The sequence below is a fragment of the Passer montanus genome, unplaced genomic scaffold (genome assembly GCF_014805655.1).
Source record: "Passer montanus isolate IOZ18808 unplaced genomic scaffold, ASM1480565v1 scaffold3, whole genome shotgun sequence".
NCBI classification, from domain to species: domain Eukaryota; kingdom Metazoa; phylum Chordata; class Aves; order Passeriformes; family Passeridae; genus Passer; species Passer montanus.
In genome coordinates, this window is record NW_024367707.1 from 21,751,475 (window position 1) to 21,765,989 (window position 14,515).

The 14,515-nt window shown below is 36.1% G+C and overlaps 1 protein-coding gene across 1 annotated transcript in view; it reads right to left on the reverse strand.

Moving 5' to 3' along the window:
- Window positions 1–14,515, reverse strand: part of TMEM131 (transmembrane protein 131) — a 93,658-nt gene that overhangs the window by 52,498 nt on the left and 26,645 nt on the right. The window contains 2 exon segments of the mRNA XM_039714234.1: window positions 3,390–3,458; window positions 9,981–10,021. Coding sequence (XP_039570168.1) covers window positions 3,390–3,458; window positions 9,981–10,021 — 110 coding nt within the window.

The following is a 14,515-nucleotide window of genomic DNA, read 5'->3' on the forward strand; positions in this document are numbered from 1 at the left end:
ATATCTCCACATTTAAAAAAAATTTTGATAAGCAGTTCTAGCTTACATTGTGGTAGTATCCTAAAATACTCAATACACAAGTGCTCCATTATCAAAAGGTACCTCTAACAAAAAATTTAGTTAAAGAACTTAACTTCACTTTTGATACTGTCAGAGCTGAATTAACAAAGATGAAGGCAATGTATTGAGATCTGTGAAGATCCACATTCTCCCACAAAGTAGGTGCAAGAACTAAATAGAAACTGCCCTGTAAAAGTATTCTTCAGCCTTCACCCCAGGCAGCCATCTGAAAGATCTCTAATATGAAGACCTGTTTTAAACAGAGAAAGTCACATAGATAATGACTGCTCTGCCAAAATAGCCTCTGAGCAACCAACCCCCAAAGCTACAGAGAACAACAGTAATCATTACTGTGTGCAGGTTAGAACACCTCAGTTATTCCCATTTAACAACAGGGGAGAATAACAGTTTAAAAGAGAATACAAGGAACAGAATGTTGGCAAAAAAGTCAGCTAGTTGAGGAGCTGCCTTTAGGTGTAAGGTTTTCTTCTTGTTTTCTTCAAAGCCCTGAATCTTCAATACTGAAAATGTTGCACAATTTGTTCCAGAAAAATACTGGTGTTGCTTCAGAAACACAAGAAAGAGGCTTAGACATTAAATACCCAAATGACTATTCCAGACTTAGTCCAAGTAGTCCCCTGGCACAGTGATATGGGAGAACCTGCCTCAGCTCTATCCCATTCCCAGAGGCTTAATGTATACAGAGAACATTTAGGATCTCTTCAAGTGAGCTAAAGATTTGCATATCCTAACATACAGCATGCATTTCTTTTGATAAATGTGAGATTACCTGGACTACCTTCAAAGTGGTGAAATATGGTTTGCTTTATATTAAAACAGCATTAAAAAAACCTCCAACTGTTATAAACCAGAATTAGAAGGCCATTGTAACCTCATCTCCAGGTGGAAGACAGGAAGTGTGTCTACAGCACATATTTATCAACTTAATACTGGTTTTGATTTTCTAAGATCCTTAGATAAAGTAACTTTTATTAACTATTACTCCTGCTTAAGTTGGCATGTTTTTGAAACAACTGATTAAACCCACACACTCGTAGCACACCAAAAATGTCACAGGAAGAATGTTTGACTTAGAAGTGAAAATAAATATTAGATCTTTCTTTAGCCTAAGTATGATACAGGTTGATAGCTCAGCATAAACATGAACTTGGAACAAGTTTGCCCTACTAAATGCTACATGCTACCTATTAAAAACAAACACCCTTTGGGTACAGTACTTATTCAGAAACTAAACATGCATTTTATGGCTTTTCTAAAATCCTTAAATAACAAAGACAGAAAAGCCAGAATTTGAATGTGAAAACCCTGCCTGATTTAAAAGGCAAAAACTCAAAAGCTTAAATCTGCATTATTTGACTTCCAAGGTGCTTGGCATCTGCAGCTTGTTCCCACCATAAGGCTCAGTTACTCAGCATTTCTCAGAGTTGGTTCACAGATTTTAAACTAAACTTTGGGACTCCACATCTAAACTTTTTTGAAAACTGCTTTTGGCAACTTAAGTTTTAATAAATCACAAGATGATTTCTGCCCGAGACTATAACCTAAATGATAACAGATGAATTCACAATATACAGCTACCAAAAAACCCACCCAAATCAAAGAAGGAACACATAATGAATCAAGATCTAACACACAGGTTCCTTATTTTAATTGACAGAAGGTAGCAATCCCCCTGTGCAGTTTCATGTATTGTACAGAGCCATTCCCAAGTAAGACATTTGTGCTACTTTTAACACTGTATTAGATCTATACTATTTCTTCAGTGCTTTTAGCTTTGACAAGAACAGCCTAAGTAAAGAGCCAAAATATAATGAATGACTTGAAGTATTTATGGTACTGTCTTGAAACTACTTGTAGCAAGGGGGGAAAAATCATCTTTGGAAGTCCACAAAACAAAAAAGCATGCATAGCTTTCTTCAGAGCATAAGCATAAAAACTCAAGACAACCTTTAAAAGATGTCTTGGAGAACATCAATTTTTTTTCATAGTAGAAAAAGGTGCATAAAATACATTCCCAATATCAAAGTCTGGAATTGCTTTACTCTGAACTGAAAACTCTTACAGTTTTTAAAAGAAAATAACTTAAATCAAAAGGTAAAATTACAATAGCTCTAACAAAAAAATAGCTCTAACACTGCTCTACAAGTTTGAATTCATACTGCATTCACCAAAATAATTTATTAACTATAACCTAATTTTCTTGTAGCAGAGATGCAGTAGAGTAGGGCTTACCATGAGATATTTTGCTATTCAGTTTAGAAACTCAATATTCTCTTACCAAGGACTGGTTACTGACATCAGGAAGAAAAACAACAAAATCACACAACACCAACAGCTAAAAGATATTCTGAAGGAAAAAGAGGGGGCGGAGTGACTTACTCTGTCTTTAATCAGAAGTATAGCCACAATTTTGTTAGACTGAGTACAAACAAGTTCTGTAAATGAGGCATTTTCATACAGCTTTGTTATTTAGTGACATTTACATTGGGTTTTTTTGTATTGAGGTGATTTCTGAAAGCTACAACACACAGTCAATCACGCACAGAGGCTCCATGAACACCTACTCCAGAACCACTTTTGACTCGGGAAGAAAAAGGATTGGCACTACCTATACACAGTAACCAGCTCATGGTAAGACAAGTTAAGACTGAAGTAGTTCTCAGAACTAACAGGTACATTGGTGAAATGTTTCGTTCCCTTCCTTCTCCCTTTTGTCTAATGGAAACAGCAACCAGTTGCAAGGTAGAGAGAACATGGAGCTAAGCTCCTGGAGGCTATTTGTTTTCCTTGAGGCTGTTATTTTCACAACTCAACATTACTGTTCTAATAACTACAGATCCACAGTCAGTTCTTTTGCCACCAAAGCCATAGTAAAACTGATGTGCTAGAGTACATGCTCCCTGACACAGGTTATATTCAAGCAGAGGGGTAATCTCACCTCAGAACATTACATTCTAGACTTAAAACTGTCCACTCTGCAGAGCAGCTGTACAAGCACCTAAATCATCAAAACCACAGCAGCTGGCAGGTCACTATATGATGCTTACTACTACATGATACTGAGTACAGCAGCCCCCTGTAGGTCAATTACACCTACAATCTATTAATGCAGTCTATGTATACAACCTTCTCTATCAGCTTTAAGTGCTGTTCCTATTCATTTTCTGGGTTTGTGTTTGTTATTTGTTGTTTAGTTTTTGTGGTGGATGGAGGTTTTTTGGCGGTTTGTTTGTTTTGGGGCTTTTTTGTTTGGTCTTTTTTTGTTTTAATTTGCACAACTAAACAGATCAAAAGACTTTTTAACTTACTGTTCATGGAAGTCCAGCATTGGTGGCTCAAACCGGAGAGGTCGGCAATTTCCCCGATACAGGGATACACTGCAAGAAAAATTAACATGCTGTAAAAGACAGTATTAAATTACATATTTTTTGCCCCCCTTTCCATCTCAAATAGCCCTTTATTAGCAAAATTCATTAATACTAATATAGCAACTGATTCAAAAGAAGAAGCAAGCAAAAAAAACTTGTCCAGTCAAAATACCGCAATTTTACAACATGATTATGCAGTGCCTCCAGGAAAGATTATGTAAGAGTACATATCTTGAAAATGGACGTAATTGAAGCGTAAACCTCTCCTTTATATAATGATGGCTGAGTGAAACAACACATTAAGAAGGTTTACATCATCCTTCATAGCAATGTCCAAACATTGCAATGAAAGATGTTCTGGATATTGTCCAGTGTGGAACAGTAATTTACATACACATCCTGAGTTTTTCCAGCTACTTTTATACTAGTACATAAACAACCTTGGATGCATTTGAAGGTACTGAGGCCACATGTGAGAAAACACCCAATACTGTTCAAAACTTGCAATATCCAGAAGACAATGACTCTGCTCTGGAAGCATTCCTTAGCTTTGCTTATACTAATGTCCCCCTGGAAACTCTTTAGGAAAATTCTAGTAGATGAAGGCCAAAACTTAAACAGCACTCAAACAATCCAGCAGTGAAGTCAACAAATCACCTGGAAGCATTCTCTGCTACTGCTTATTTTATCAGTACAGTTATATAGAGCACAACAGTTAACCCACAACAAAAAACGTAAGTAAAATATACAAAGCGGTTTCATTGACCTAAACATTTTTTATTATTCAGAATGATGTGATTGTGATTACAGTTAAGCATCTCTTTAGCTGTAACACTTTAATTGAGCTGAGTAAAAATCCTATTCATAAACAAAACAGGGAGACAACAACACTAAAAAAATGGGGAAGACTAAAGAATAATAATAAGATCAATGGCTCCTGAATGGTAAGACCAACAGCTGCTTTTTTTTCTTCAAATGCTTTTTTTCCCCCGTTATTAAAACAGCCTTATTGGTTTAGATCCTTGCTTACTGACTTTACATCAATCCTAGATGCCCAAAGACAGAGCTGCAGTCATTTATCCTGGCTAAGGAGAGATACACCACAGACCCAGTTCTACTCAGAGCTACGCAGCTCTGCCTCAGCATGGAGGAGCAGCCAGGAAATGGGACATGCACTTGTGGCTTGTCTTATGAAAGCTGGGGCCTTGAGCAAAGATCAAACCAGTTCCAACCAGTGCAATTCCAGGAAAAGTAATTATTGATCAAATTCAGATGTCTTCCCATACTTCAGAACCACTTCAACAAGAAAGCTATTTACATGAGTAAAAGTTTAACAGGCTAGGAAATCTTAATTGTATCCTTTAATCAAAATCAAATCAAAAACATTTTAAATAAAATTACATTGTCTCAATGACTCACTAAAACTCTGAGACTGAATCTTCACACTTGAAGTATAATACACAGCATGCTAATCAATTTCCAGCACTCTGTTTGGATGTCAAAGCATCTTCAATGCTGCAGAGCCTAGTCACTAAAAATAGCTTTGTACACATAAAAGTAATAAAACACTACCAGGAGAGGAGTGGGCTTAGTACATGCAGTCAGCCTTAGTATATACTTAAATATGTGTGTGTGTGTATGCACATATGCCATGTGTGTGCAGATCACAGTACAACAGAAGTGAAAATACAAGAAGACACCAAAAGGAAAAACTGTACTCAAGTCTACAAAAAAAAATTTAAATTCTTGCTACTACTAAGTGTGGCTGTGAGACATTACTGTTGTCAAATAAGAGCGTGCTTGGGTACACCTTCTCAGGCTAAAGTCAAACCTCAAGCTGAAGAATAAATGCACAACAAAATGAGGTTTACAGAGACACTAGATGTAGGAGAATACAATTGGAAAACTATACTAGCAGTTAGGTTTCATAAGGATAAAAAAAGTGACTAGTATGTCTTCAGAGTTTACAGTCTAATTTTAAAAACCATTTAGAGTGCATTTCTAAATGAAAAAGGTCAAAAAGCTCCTGTACCTCCATTGTCAAAGTAACACTAAACAGAAACCACTCATCTTTGAGTGGTTTCTGTTTAGTGTTACTTTGAGTGCTAATTCTGCACATTTCTTCCAAAATTAAAACTTTGAACAGTTAGCACCTCTTTTGTGTTGGTAATTATTGGCAGAATGACATATCAATTCCTTTTATGGAAAAATACTAAAAATATTTACAATATTTACAAAAGTGATAATTATCTTTATTTCAAATGCATTGCAAACACTCTCAATGGTAACTTGGCCTAACTTGAACAATTGTGACATACACAGTTCTCCACATACACATGAAGGTTAGGCAACATTTTCTCAGGATACAGAGCTATATTATCCTGGAAAGCCAGTTGGACAACACAGATTTTTAAAACTTGTTGCATTTGGTTGAAGTTTGGTTAAGGCAATAATATCATAATGAATGCCAACTATTATAATAAAAGTAAGAGCTGTAATAGGATTCAAATGAGAGCAAGCAATATAGGGATTCACAAACTTTGCCTTCTGAAGGGCCCAACATGAGTCAACTTGCAGCAGACAAGGAAATGATGATAACGTCTGCTCTGCTGGGCACTTGCTCACCGGAGGCTGGATACACCCATGGGCAGGGCAACTTTACAGCATAATGACATGAATTTAATTACTATTGTATGCATGTAGAAATATGGCTCCCGGTCTTATATCACAATTTAAACATTTTTCCTTCCCTATCCCTCCAAGTTTTCTAACTTTTAAAGACCAGGAGAGCAACATGAAAAAGAAAAGATGCATCTGGAAGAGAGGACTGCAGATATCTGCCAGCAGACTAAGAACAGGCCAGGAGTCATATGGACCCATAATTTAAATGTTCTCAACATCTTTTTCTTTCTGCAAGAATTTTGATTTTAAAAATGAGACTTGAGAGTTAACTACACATAGTCCCCAGCAGGATTGTTATCCTCCCTGTTCCATCCATGCTGCATCTGAGCGGACATTTACCTCAACTACTAACAAAGATACTGCTGCTACCCAGATGCAACTCACTGAAAAGCACCTTCATGTCTCAATAGTCACATATGCTACCATAAACATGGTCAAAATAGCAATGCCTGCAAAGGCTGTAGCTGACATGGGTGTCCATCTGTGCTAAGCCACAATATTTTTCTGTCTTAAGGACATTCTTCAGCACTTCCATAATGCTTTGCTGTTTATCAGAGTATTAGGTACTCCATTTTAGATAATCAATGCACATCTTTGCATTTGGAGATGAAGAAAAGGTTTGTCACATACAGTATTTAAAGATTTCTGCAAAGCTGGGCAGCAACTTTGTCTCCGTATCCTCACTTTACCTTTTTAGCTGTTCTGGGATTTCTGTAGGAGTTGCGTGCTCTGTGGAATCTTATCTGTAACATCTTTAATTTCTACTGCAGAAAATTCAAATCTAAGCATACTCCACATATAATTTTTCCCACATTACTTCAGCAATTGTTTGAAGGGTTTTATTTCCTCTCTTGAGCCATAAATTGTAAAGAAATAAAGACAGCAGAATTAAGCTGTGAAACAACTTAATTCTCACGATTTTATTTAGCAACAAGAACTCTTAGAAAGCTGCTACTTTATTACCACTACCACAAAATCAAATAAAAAAAATTTATTATCTAAAAATAACTATGTGAACCTTTAAAATGACAAATTGGTAAATACATCACAGTGGGTACTTTTTGTGCCAGAATCCTCGAAAGAGCCACGGCAGACTTTTTGAGCTAAAAATGTTCTGTAAGTAACCTGAGTGCATCCACAGCTTGTTAATATTTAAAAATAAGGCTGAGCTGCTTATATCAGAAAAGATATTTTAATTTTTAAAACTAGATTTTTTTTAATATAAATATGGGTACTAATCACAGGTTCAGTGAGAAAGTGAACTCCCACAAAACAATTGACCACTTCAGTATCTGGCAGAAGCTGCTGCTAAAAATGCAGATGAAAAAAAAGACTAGCAAGAATAGTGTTTTTTTATAAACTAACCAGATAACAGCTGGCTCAGATATGTCAATATTAACCTTATATCAGGAAAACACACTTGTAACAGGCAAAGTTCAAAGCCAGCAATTCCCAAGGGGGAGTGTCTGGGGAAAGAACAGGGAGAAGCTTGAATAGATGCACTGTAACCTGACCATGGGCAGGAACAAAACAAATTAAATTGCTAGTTCATTTCCCTCCTTCCACTTAGTGCTAAAAAGTAGACAGAAGAACTGAATAAACTGTCTAAATAGGGGAAAAATACTGGCAAGCTATACCAAGAAGAAGAAATAATCTCCAATAAGGACAAGGAAAGACGTGTCATCTAGAGAAGTTAAATATTGTTTTTAGCAACGCTACTGAAAAAAATTAACCTAGAAAAAGACTTAAAGATTCATGCAAAACCAGTAACAGCAGTGAGAGAGAAAAACAGAAAGCAAATTAACATGGTATCAGAGACCTTGTAATGGAGACCTTCATCACATTGAGACCGAACTTCAAATAGGCTAGCACTCTTCAGTGGAACGGACTATTTATTTTCAGATAGCTAAATCAGTGTTTTAACAGAACACACTCTAGAACACTGAAGTTTCCAATACAGCAAGCAATCTTCTTAGCTGAGAAATTAAAATTTAAAAAATCCTGTAAGCAATCCAGTCCCTGGCCTCAATCTCAAGAACCACCAAATTCAGTTGTTTTCCAGGAAACAATATTGCATCTAATCTATGGATGTCAATATAGGCACTTTCTTCCTGCCATTGATATTTCATTATTTAAAGGAGATACTATTCCATTTAAAGAATCTCCATAAAGTCTGGCTATATCCAAGACAAAGAAATACACTAATCACTGTTACCTTTTGTTCAACTGTCATTCCTGTAAATTCATGTTCTCATACTTGCAGTCTGACTGACATACTGCAGCACATAACTACAGCTGTTTGCATTCCTGTCCACAGCTGGAGATTTCATAGGTTTTTCAAAATTTGCAAAAAGAAGGATCTTAAGCCCACAATTAAGCAACTATACACACACTAAAATAGGAACTCATTCGAAATGGAAAATTCTTTCACTAGATTTCCTGAAAAGGAACAGAAAACAGGTTGTGGAAAAAACATAAATGTATTTACTGAAAATGCACTATGACAGTTCGCAGAATGCTACTGTGCAAGAAACAAGCTGGATTATTACTGTTCAATGCACTCATTAGACAAACAAGAATATCTGATGATTCTTCAGAGAAAACTTAGGGATCAGGGAAAAAAGAGGCCACTTATTTTACTTCTCAGATACCATATGTGGCAAACTCTTCAGTAGCAGGTCATGTCTTCAGGAGAGAAGAGGACAACACAGGGTCATGGGTTGTCTAGTCTGGAGAAAAGGAGGCTCAGAGATGACCTCACTGCTCTCTACAACCACCTGAAAAGAGGTTGGAGCCATGTAGGGCTCAGACTCCTCCCAGGCAACCAGGGACAGAACAGGAGGAAATGGCCTCAAGCTGTGCCAGGGAGATTCAGGGTAGATATTCAGAAAAAAAATCATCATGTGGTTAAGTACTGTAACAGCCTCCCTAGGGAAGAGGTGACATCACCTCACAAAATGAGTACATGTACAGCTCTGTGATATGCTTAGTGGGCATGGTGGCACATGGCTGAAGGTAGGAGGTGGTGATCTTGGAGGTCTTTTCCAACCTTAATGATTTTATGATGGCGCAAAGGAATGCGGGGAAAAATGACTAAAAATAACATCAAGTTTTTCTTCAAAGAGTACATTAAGAATTTTTGAAGTAGGCAAACTTTCTTCTTAATAAAAGAAACTACAGAAAAATATTTTTTTCAAAAATCTACAAGCAGACTTCCAGTTTAATTACACAGAATTACTCTGTGGTATACATTACAAAGTGAATCAAAGAACTCTTTAGTTTTTTATTCCACACGTGAAACTTCTTCCTCAAGAAGGGCCATAAAGATGATCAGAAGGACAAAGTACCTTTCCTACAAAGACAGGCTGGGAGATTTGGGGCTGCCCAGGCTGAAGAAGAGAAGGCTCTGAGGTGACCTTAGAGCACCTCCGGTACCCAAAACAGTATCCATAAGAGAGGCGGAGAGGGACTTTTCACAAGGTCTTTTAGTGCTAGGACAAGAAGCAAAGGGCTTGAAACTGAAAGAGGGAAGGTTTAGATGAGATATTAGGAAGGACTTCTTTACTGACAGGGTAGTGAGGGACAGGAACCCAGCCCATGGCAGAGGGATGGAACTAGCTAAATCTTTAAGGTCCCTTCCAACCCAAACCATTCTATGATTTAGCTGTTCAATATTAAAAAAACTATCTCACATTTTAGTTTCATTTCCTCCGAATGAGAAAAATAATTGGAAAAAAAATCACATGGTTTGTATGTGATCTTTTTTACACTATATCGTTATTATTCCTATGAAAAGTATCACAAATCTTACAATTAAAGTCTATGTTAAACTTTTAGAAAGATGCTTACCTTTTCTGTTGATATGAACTGAGGCCTAAAGTTGTCTCAGTCTGTAAAAGAAAAAAAAAGTTAAATTTAAGAGGCCAACAGCATTATACCACCAGTGGGGAAAAAACCCCAACCTACCAACCTGGCAACTGCAATAGGTTAGTAAATCAGAGCTTGAAAGCAAAAAGGAGTTTTCTGAGCTGGAGCAGAAAACGTAAATTGACTTTTTCCAATTAAAGAAATTAAGTTTGGCCTTGGACATGAATTGTGGTAGTAATGCCCACAAACTAGAAAACAAGCAGCAACTTAACCTAAAAACTGAGAGAAGAAAAAAGTTCAGAAAAACGTAAATTGACTTTTTCCAATTAAAGAAATTAAGTTTGGCCTTGGACATGAATTGTGGTAGTAATGCCCACAAACTAGAAAACAAGCAGCAACTTAACAATCTAAAAACTGAGAGAAGAAAAAAGTTCAGGAAATTATAACACTGTATGAAGCGAAAGAAAAACCTAACATAGATAGATGTAAGAAGCAAACTACAAGGAAAAGCATATACAACAAGAAATAGTCCACCAATTATCCCATTGATGTAATTTAACACCTTGAAAACAAAGGCTATAATCCCCATTCGACTAGGAAACATCATCTCCTTCTCTGCTAATGATCTTCTAGCCTCGGTTATTCATACCCTTCCTTCCACTCTGCTGGACATTTCAATTAATTACCTGAAAACAAGGAGGTTAGGTTGTCTAGAGACTTCCAATTAGTTTACTCTTGCCTAAGAAATACCAACTGGTTTAGAAGTCTGAGTATGCAGTATCCTTCTGATACAGCTAATGTTAAAACATACCAGACTTGCAAAACTTCAGTCTTCCACAGGATTTGGAGATTAAATTGAGGATTTTAGTCATCCTCTTAAAGACATTTCATGGCCAACCAGAATATTTATCTCCTGAGAGTGGGGAAAAAAGCTCACAGGTCTGATGAAGTCCACAGTACACTTTGACCAGTTCATCTCTAGTACAACGATGGCACTTGTGTGTGAGGGGAATGCAAACTTCTATCTCATTTCAGAACTAAACAAGTCCCTTTTGCTGGAAACTTCACTGATTTCTATTTCAGCTAAAAACTACACTTCGCTTCTTTCTTTGTTTTTTCCTAAGCAAAAAGTATTTTAAAAAATAGTTTCTTAAAAATTATCTTTACTTAAAATATAGATTCTTTCATTAGAACATTATAATTTTGCTATTTGGAGACACTTCTTGGAAATTTTATAATTACTTCTATTAAATCACTGAGTCTACAAACATTAATGTTTGACTCATGTCAAGGATCAATTCCGGATTGTAAATCTAAGTAGCATTCCAGATTTAAAATGAAGTTATTTGGTTTACACACCCTCCACTTTGCCCTCCAATCAAACTAAAGAAAGCTGGAAGTGTATGATTTACCATTGTAAGACAAAGCAAATCTTTTTGTAACTTGAGGATTTACTTGCAATTTTGAAAGCCAACACAGAGCACCGTTAGATTTTTTTTTTTGTTAAAACCTCTGACATGGGGAGTCAGACTGCCTTGCTGAAAGAATATTGCAGGAAGGGGTTCACATGAAATTACATTTTACAGTACAGAACAATCAGTGCAGTTTCTCCTCAGTGAAGAAAAGACTAAAAAGCAAGCAAATTTGCTTTATACTATGTTATTGTAATTTGAAAGTCAGCAAGCTTTCCTTCAAATTTACCTACTACGTTTGTACTGCAATTAGGAAGGCAGTCCATTTTTTATTCTTCATTGCAACACCATTAATTAACTGAATAGAAAATAAAGCTTACACATCTTCCCATGTTTTCCTAGCTAAAGTATTTTACTCATATACTGATAAGCTTTTCGTTCAGCTTCTTAACTTCCGATTCCACACTCCTTTTTCTATTTCCTGTAAGATACAGGCAAATGCTTACTACTCTGAAACAATTTACAACAGGCTATAAGAGAAATTCAATCAAAATGAAGAAGGAAGAAATTTAAAAGCAGTTTTAGTTAAGTGATGAATGCTTAAGGTACACAATGTTTTCTATCTAACACTTTCTAGGAAGTACTGCTAATTAACAAGTTAATTAGCTCTGAAATCTAAAGAAACTAAACATAAAAAGGCAGATCTCTTCCTTCCATACCTTATACTTTCCACAGACTGGAAAGACAAAGGCAAACCTTCCAGTTTTAAACTGCCACCCATTATTTTCTCAATTCAACAATAAGAAAACTCATGGCTTGAGATGAGGACAGTGGGTATGTGACTTCTGTGACAGCATGTGTCTGGGAAGGTTTAGGTTTGATATTAGGAAAAGGTTATTCACCCAGAGAGTGGTTTGGCACAGAAACAGGCATTTAAGAAGTGTTTGGACAACGCTCTCAAGCACATGGTGTGAATCTTGGGGCTGTCCTGTGCAGGGCCAAGAGTTTGACTCATTGATCCTTGTGGTTCCTCCCAATTCAGAACATTCTGAGATTATAATTCCGTTATTCCTTTATTTTGCTTTACCTATTGAAGTATCTTTATCTTATCCCACGAGTTTTCTCCTTTTTACTCCTCAGATTCCCTTCCCCCATCCCATCCCATGCGGGAAACAGAGCAAGCAGCTGTGTGAGGCTGAGCTTCTAGCTGGAGTCAAACCACAACAACTGGACTTACTCTGAAATTAACAGATATACAAAACTGTATATAAAACCTTGTAATCCTTACCAATGTTCTTTAAAGCACATTAATCACAAAAAATTAAGTAAAACATTCTTTCAGCAATGAAAGGCTTTTTTTTCCTTTCAAAACATAACTAAAGCACATAATTAAGTTACCAGCAGTTACCTGACAGATGATGGAGCTAACAGGTTCAGATCCTATGACAGAGCAACTAAAATAGCCATTACCAGCACTGTCCCATCCTTCACAACTAGCTTTGGCTCTAACAAGACAGCACGTTCTATTAAGTATTAAATAATTTCATGCAGAAAATTGTTAGTTATATGTACTCTTAAGCATCATAATTGGCTGTCAATACTACTAATATTAGACTCAGTCTAGATTCCACCTAGGCCAACTTTTAGACAGAAGGCAGTGGAGATCAAATTTAACGCCAGAAAAAATGCAGAAACAAATGGAACGGCTCATAATCGACAAAAGTGCAACTACTGCCTTGCCATGGCTGTAGTTAACTGCTGGGAGTTGAATTATCTGACTGCACACCCAAGGTTTTTCCCTATGTTCTGAAATTACTGATTTGCTATGAAAATATTAAGTTGAATATCTGTAGATCAGGTTTAAAATCATAAATCACTCTGCTAAGACTGGTATTTATTTCTGAGATATATTTAAGAGCAAAAGTCCATCAAAGATTCATGCTTACAAGGAAAAGCCTGGTTTTTGCTTTCAGATGTCCATTAAACACAAGCAGTATTATAAATTCATTTTAATTATACCTCCTGTTTTTTGAGCAGGAGCTGCTTGCTTTTACTCTGTTTGATTGTTTTTGTGTGTATTTTGTTGTGTGTATTTTGCTGGGGTTTTTAAAGTACATTTTTTGGATCAGCGTCAATCAAGAGCAAAGAAATAGCATACCAACTTCAGCAACTATAGCATCATGGAACTAAACCAAAAATAAATCTCATGTGGCAGTTTCTATAATTACCACTCTTTTTTATTACACGTCAATCTTTGAAGTCATGCAGTAAATAAAAACATACAACTGTGTTCAGTTACAAGTCCCAAATATTAAAAAAATAAAAAGTTGATCTCCAGGTATAATTGTGAACCTACTGTACTCCAGTCTGGCCTGCTATTTTTCCTGTGTGACTGCACAAAACTGTCAGCAATTAAAGCCATGTACCTAATCAATCCACTATTTATTGTATTGGCTTTGCTTAATACTGTTGGTTTATCAATCAGGTAAAGAGAAATAAAATTACACTCTTTAAAAAATACAGCTTCATCTTTTCTTCCATAAAGGAGCAGAATTAGAAAAATATTATTTATATGTAACATTTATTAAATCTCATCTGTACTGAAGAAGCATTATAAATAACAAAATATTGCAATGTACAGATCAGGAAGTACAATGCATGTGTATGCTATTAGTATTTCAAGACCTATAATAAGATAAATTACAGGAAAAAAAACCAAAAACCTTCAATTGGATTAATTTCCCAATCCAAATCCCTAACAACAAAACCTAAGGTCAGCACAGAAGGAACAGTAGAAGTATACAACTGAGCTGGAAAAAAGTGAGAAAGGGAAAAATCACCCCTTTTACCAGTACTGGGCATTTATGATCCTTTCACCCAAAAGGCTGTGTTCAAGACTTGAAGATATGTAATTTATTTTTTTTTTAAGTTAAAGACAGCAGATAACATTTAGGGTGTTGCTCCTAACCATATCATGCCTTAATTTAATCTCTTATATAACCCTAGTAGGATTAAATTATAAATCAAGGGATTTCAGTATAAAGATCTTGAGAAAACTTGCACAGAGTGAGATAGAAAATTTGAAGGCAGTCAGCCAACACCATG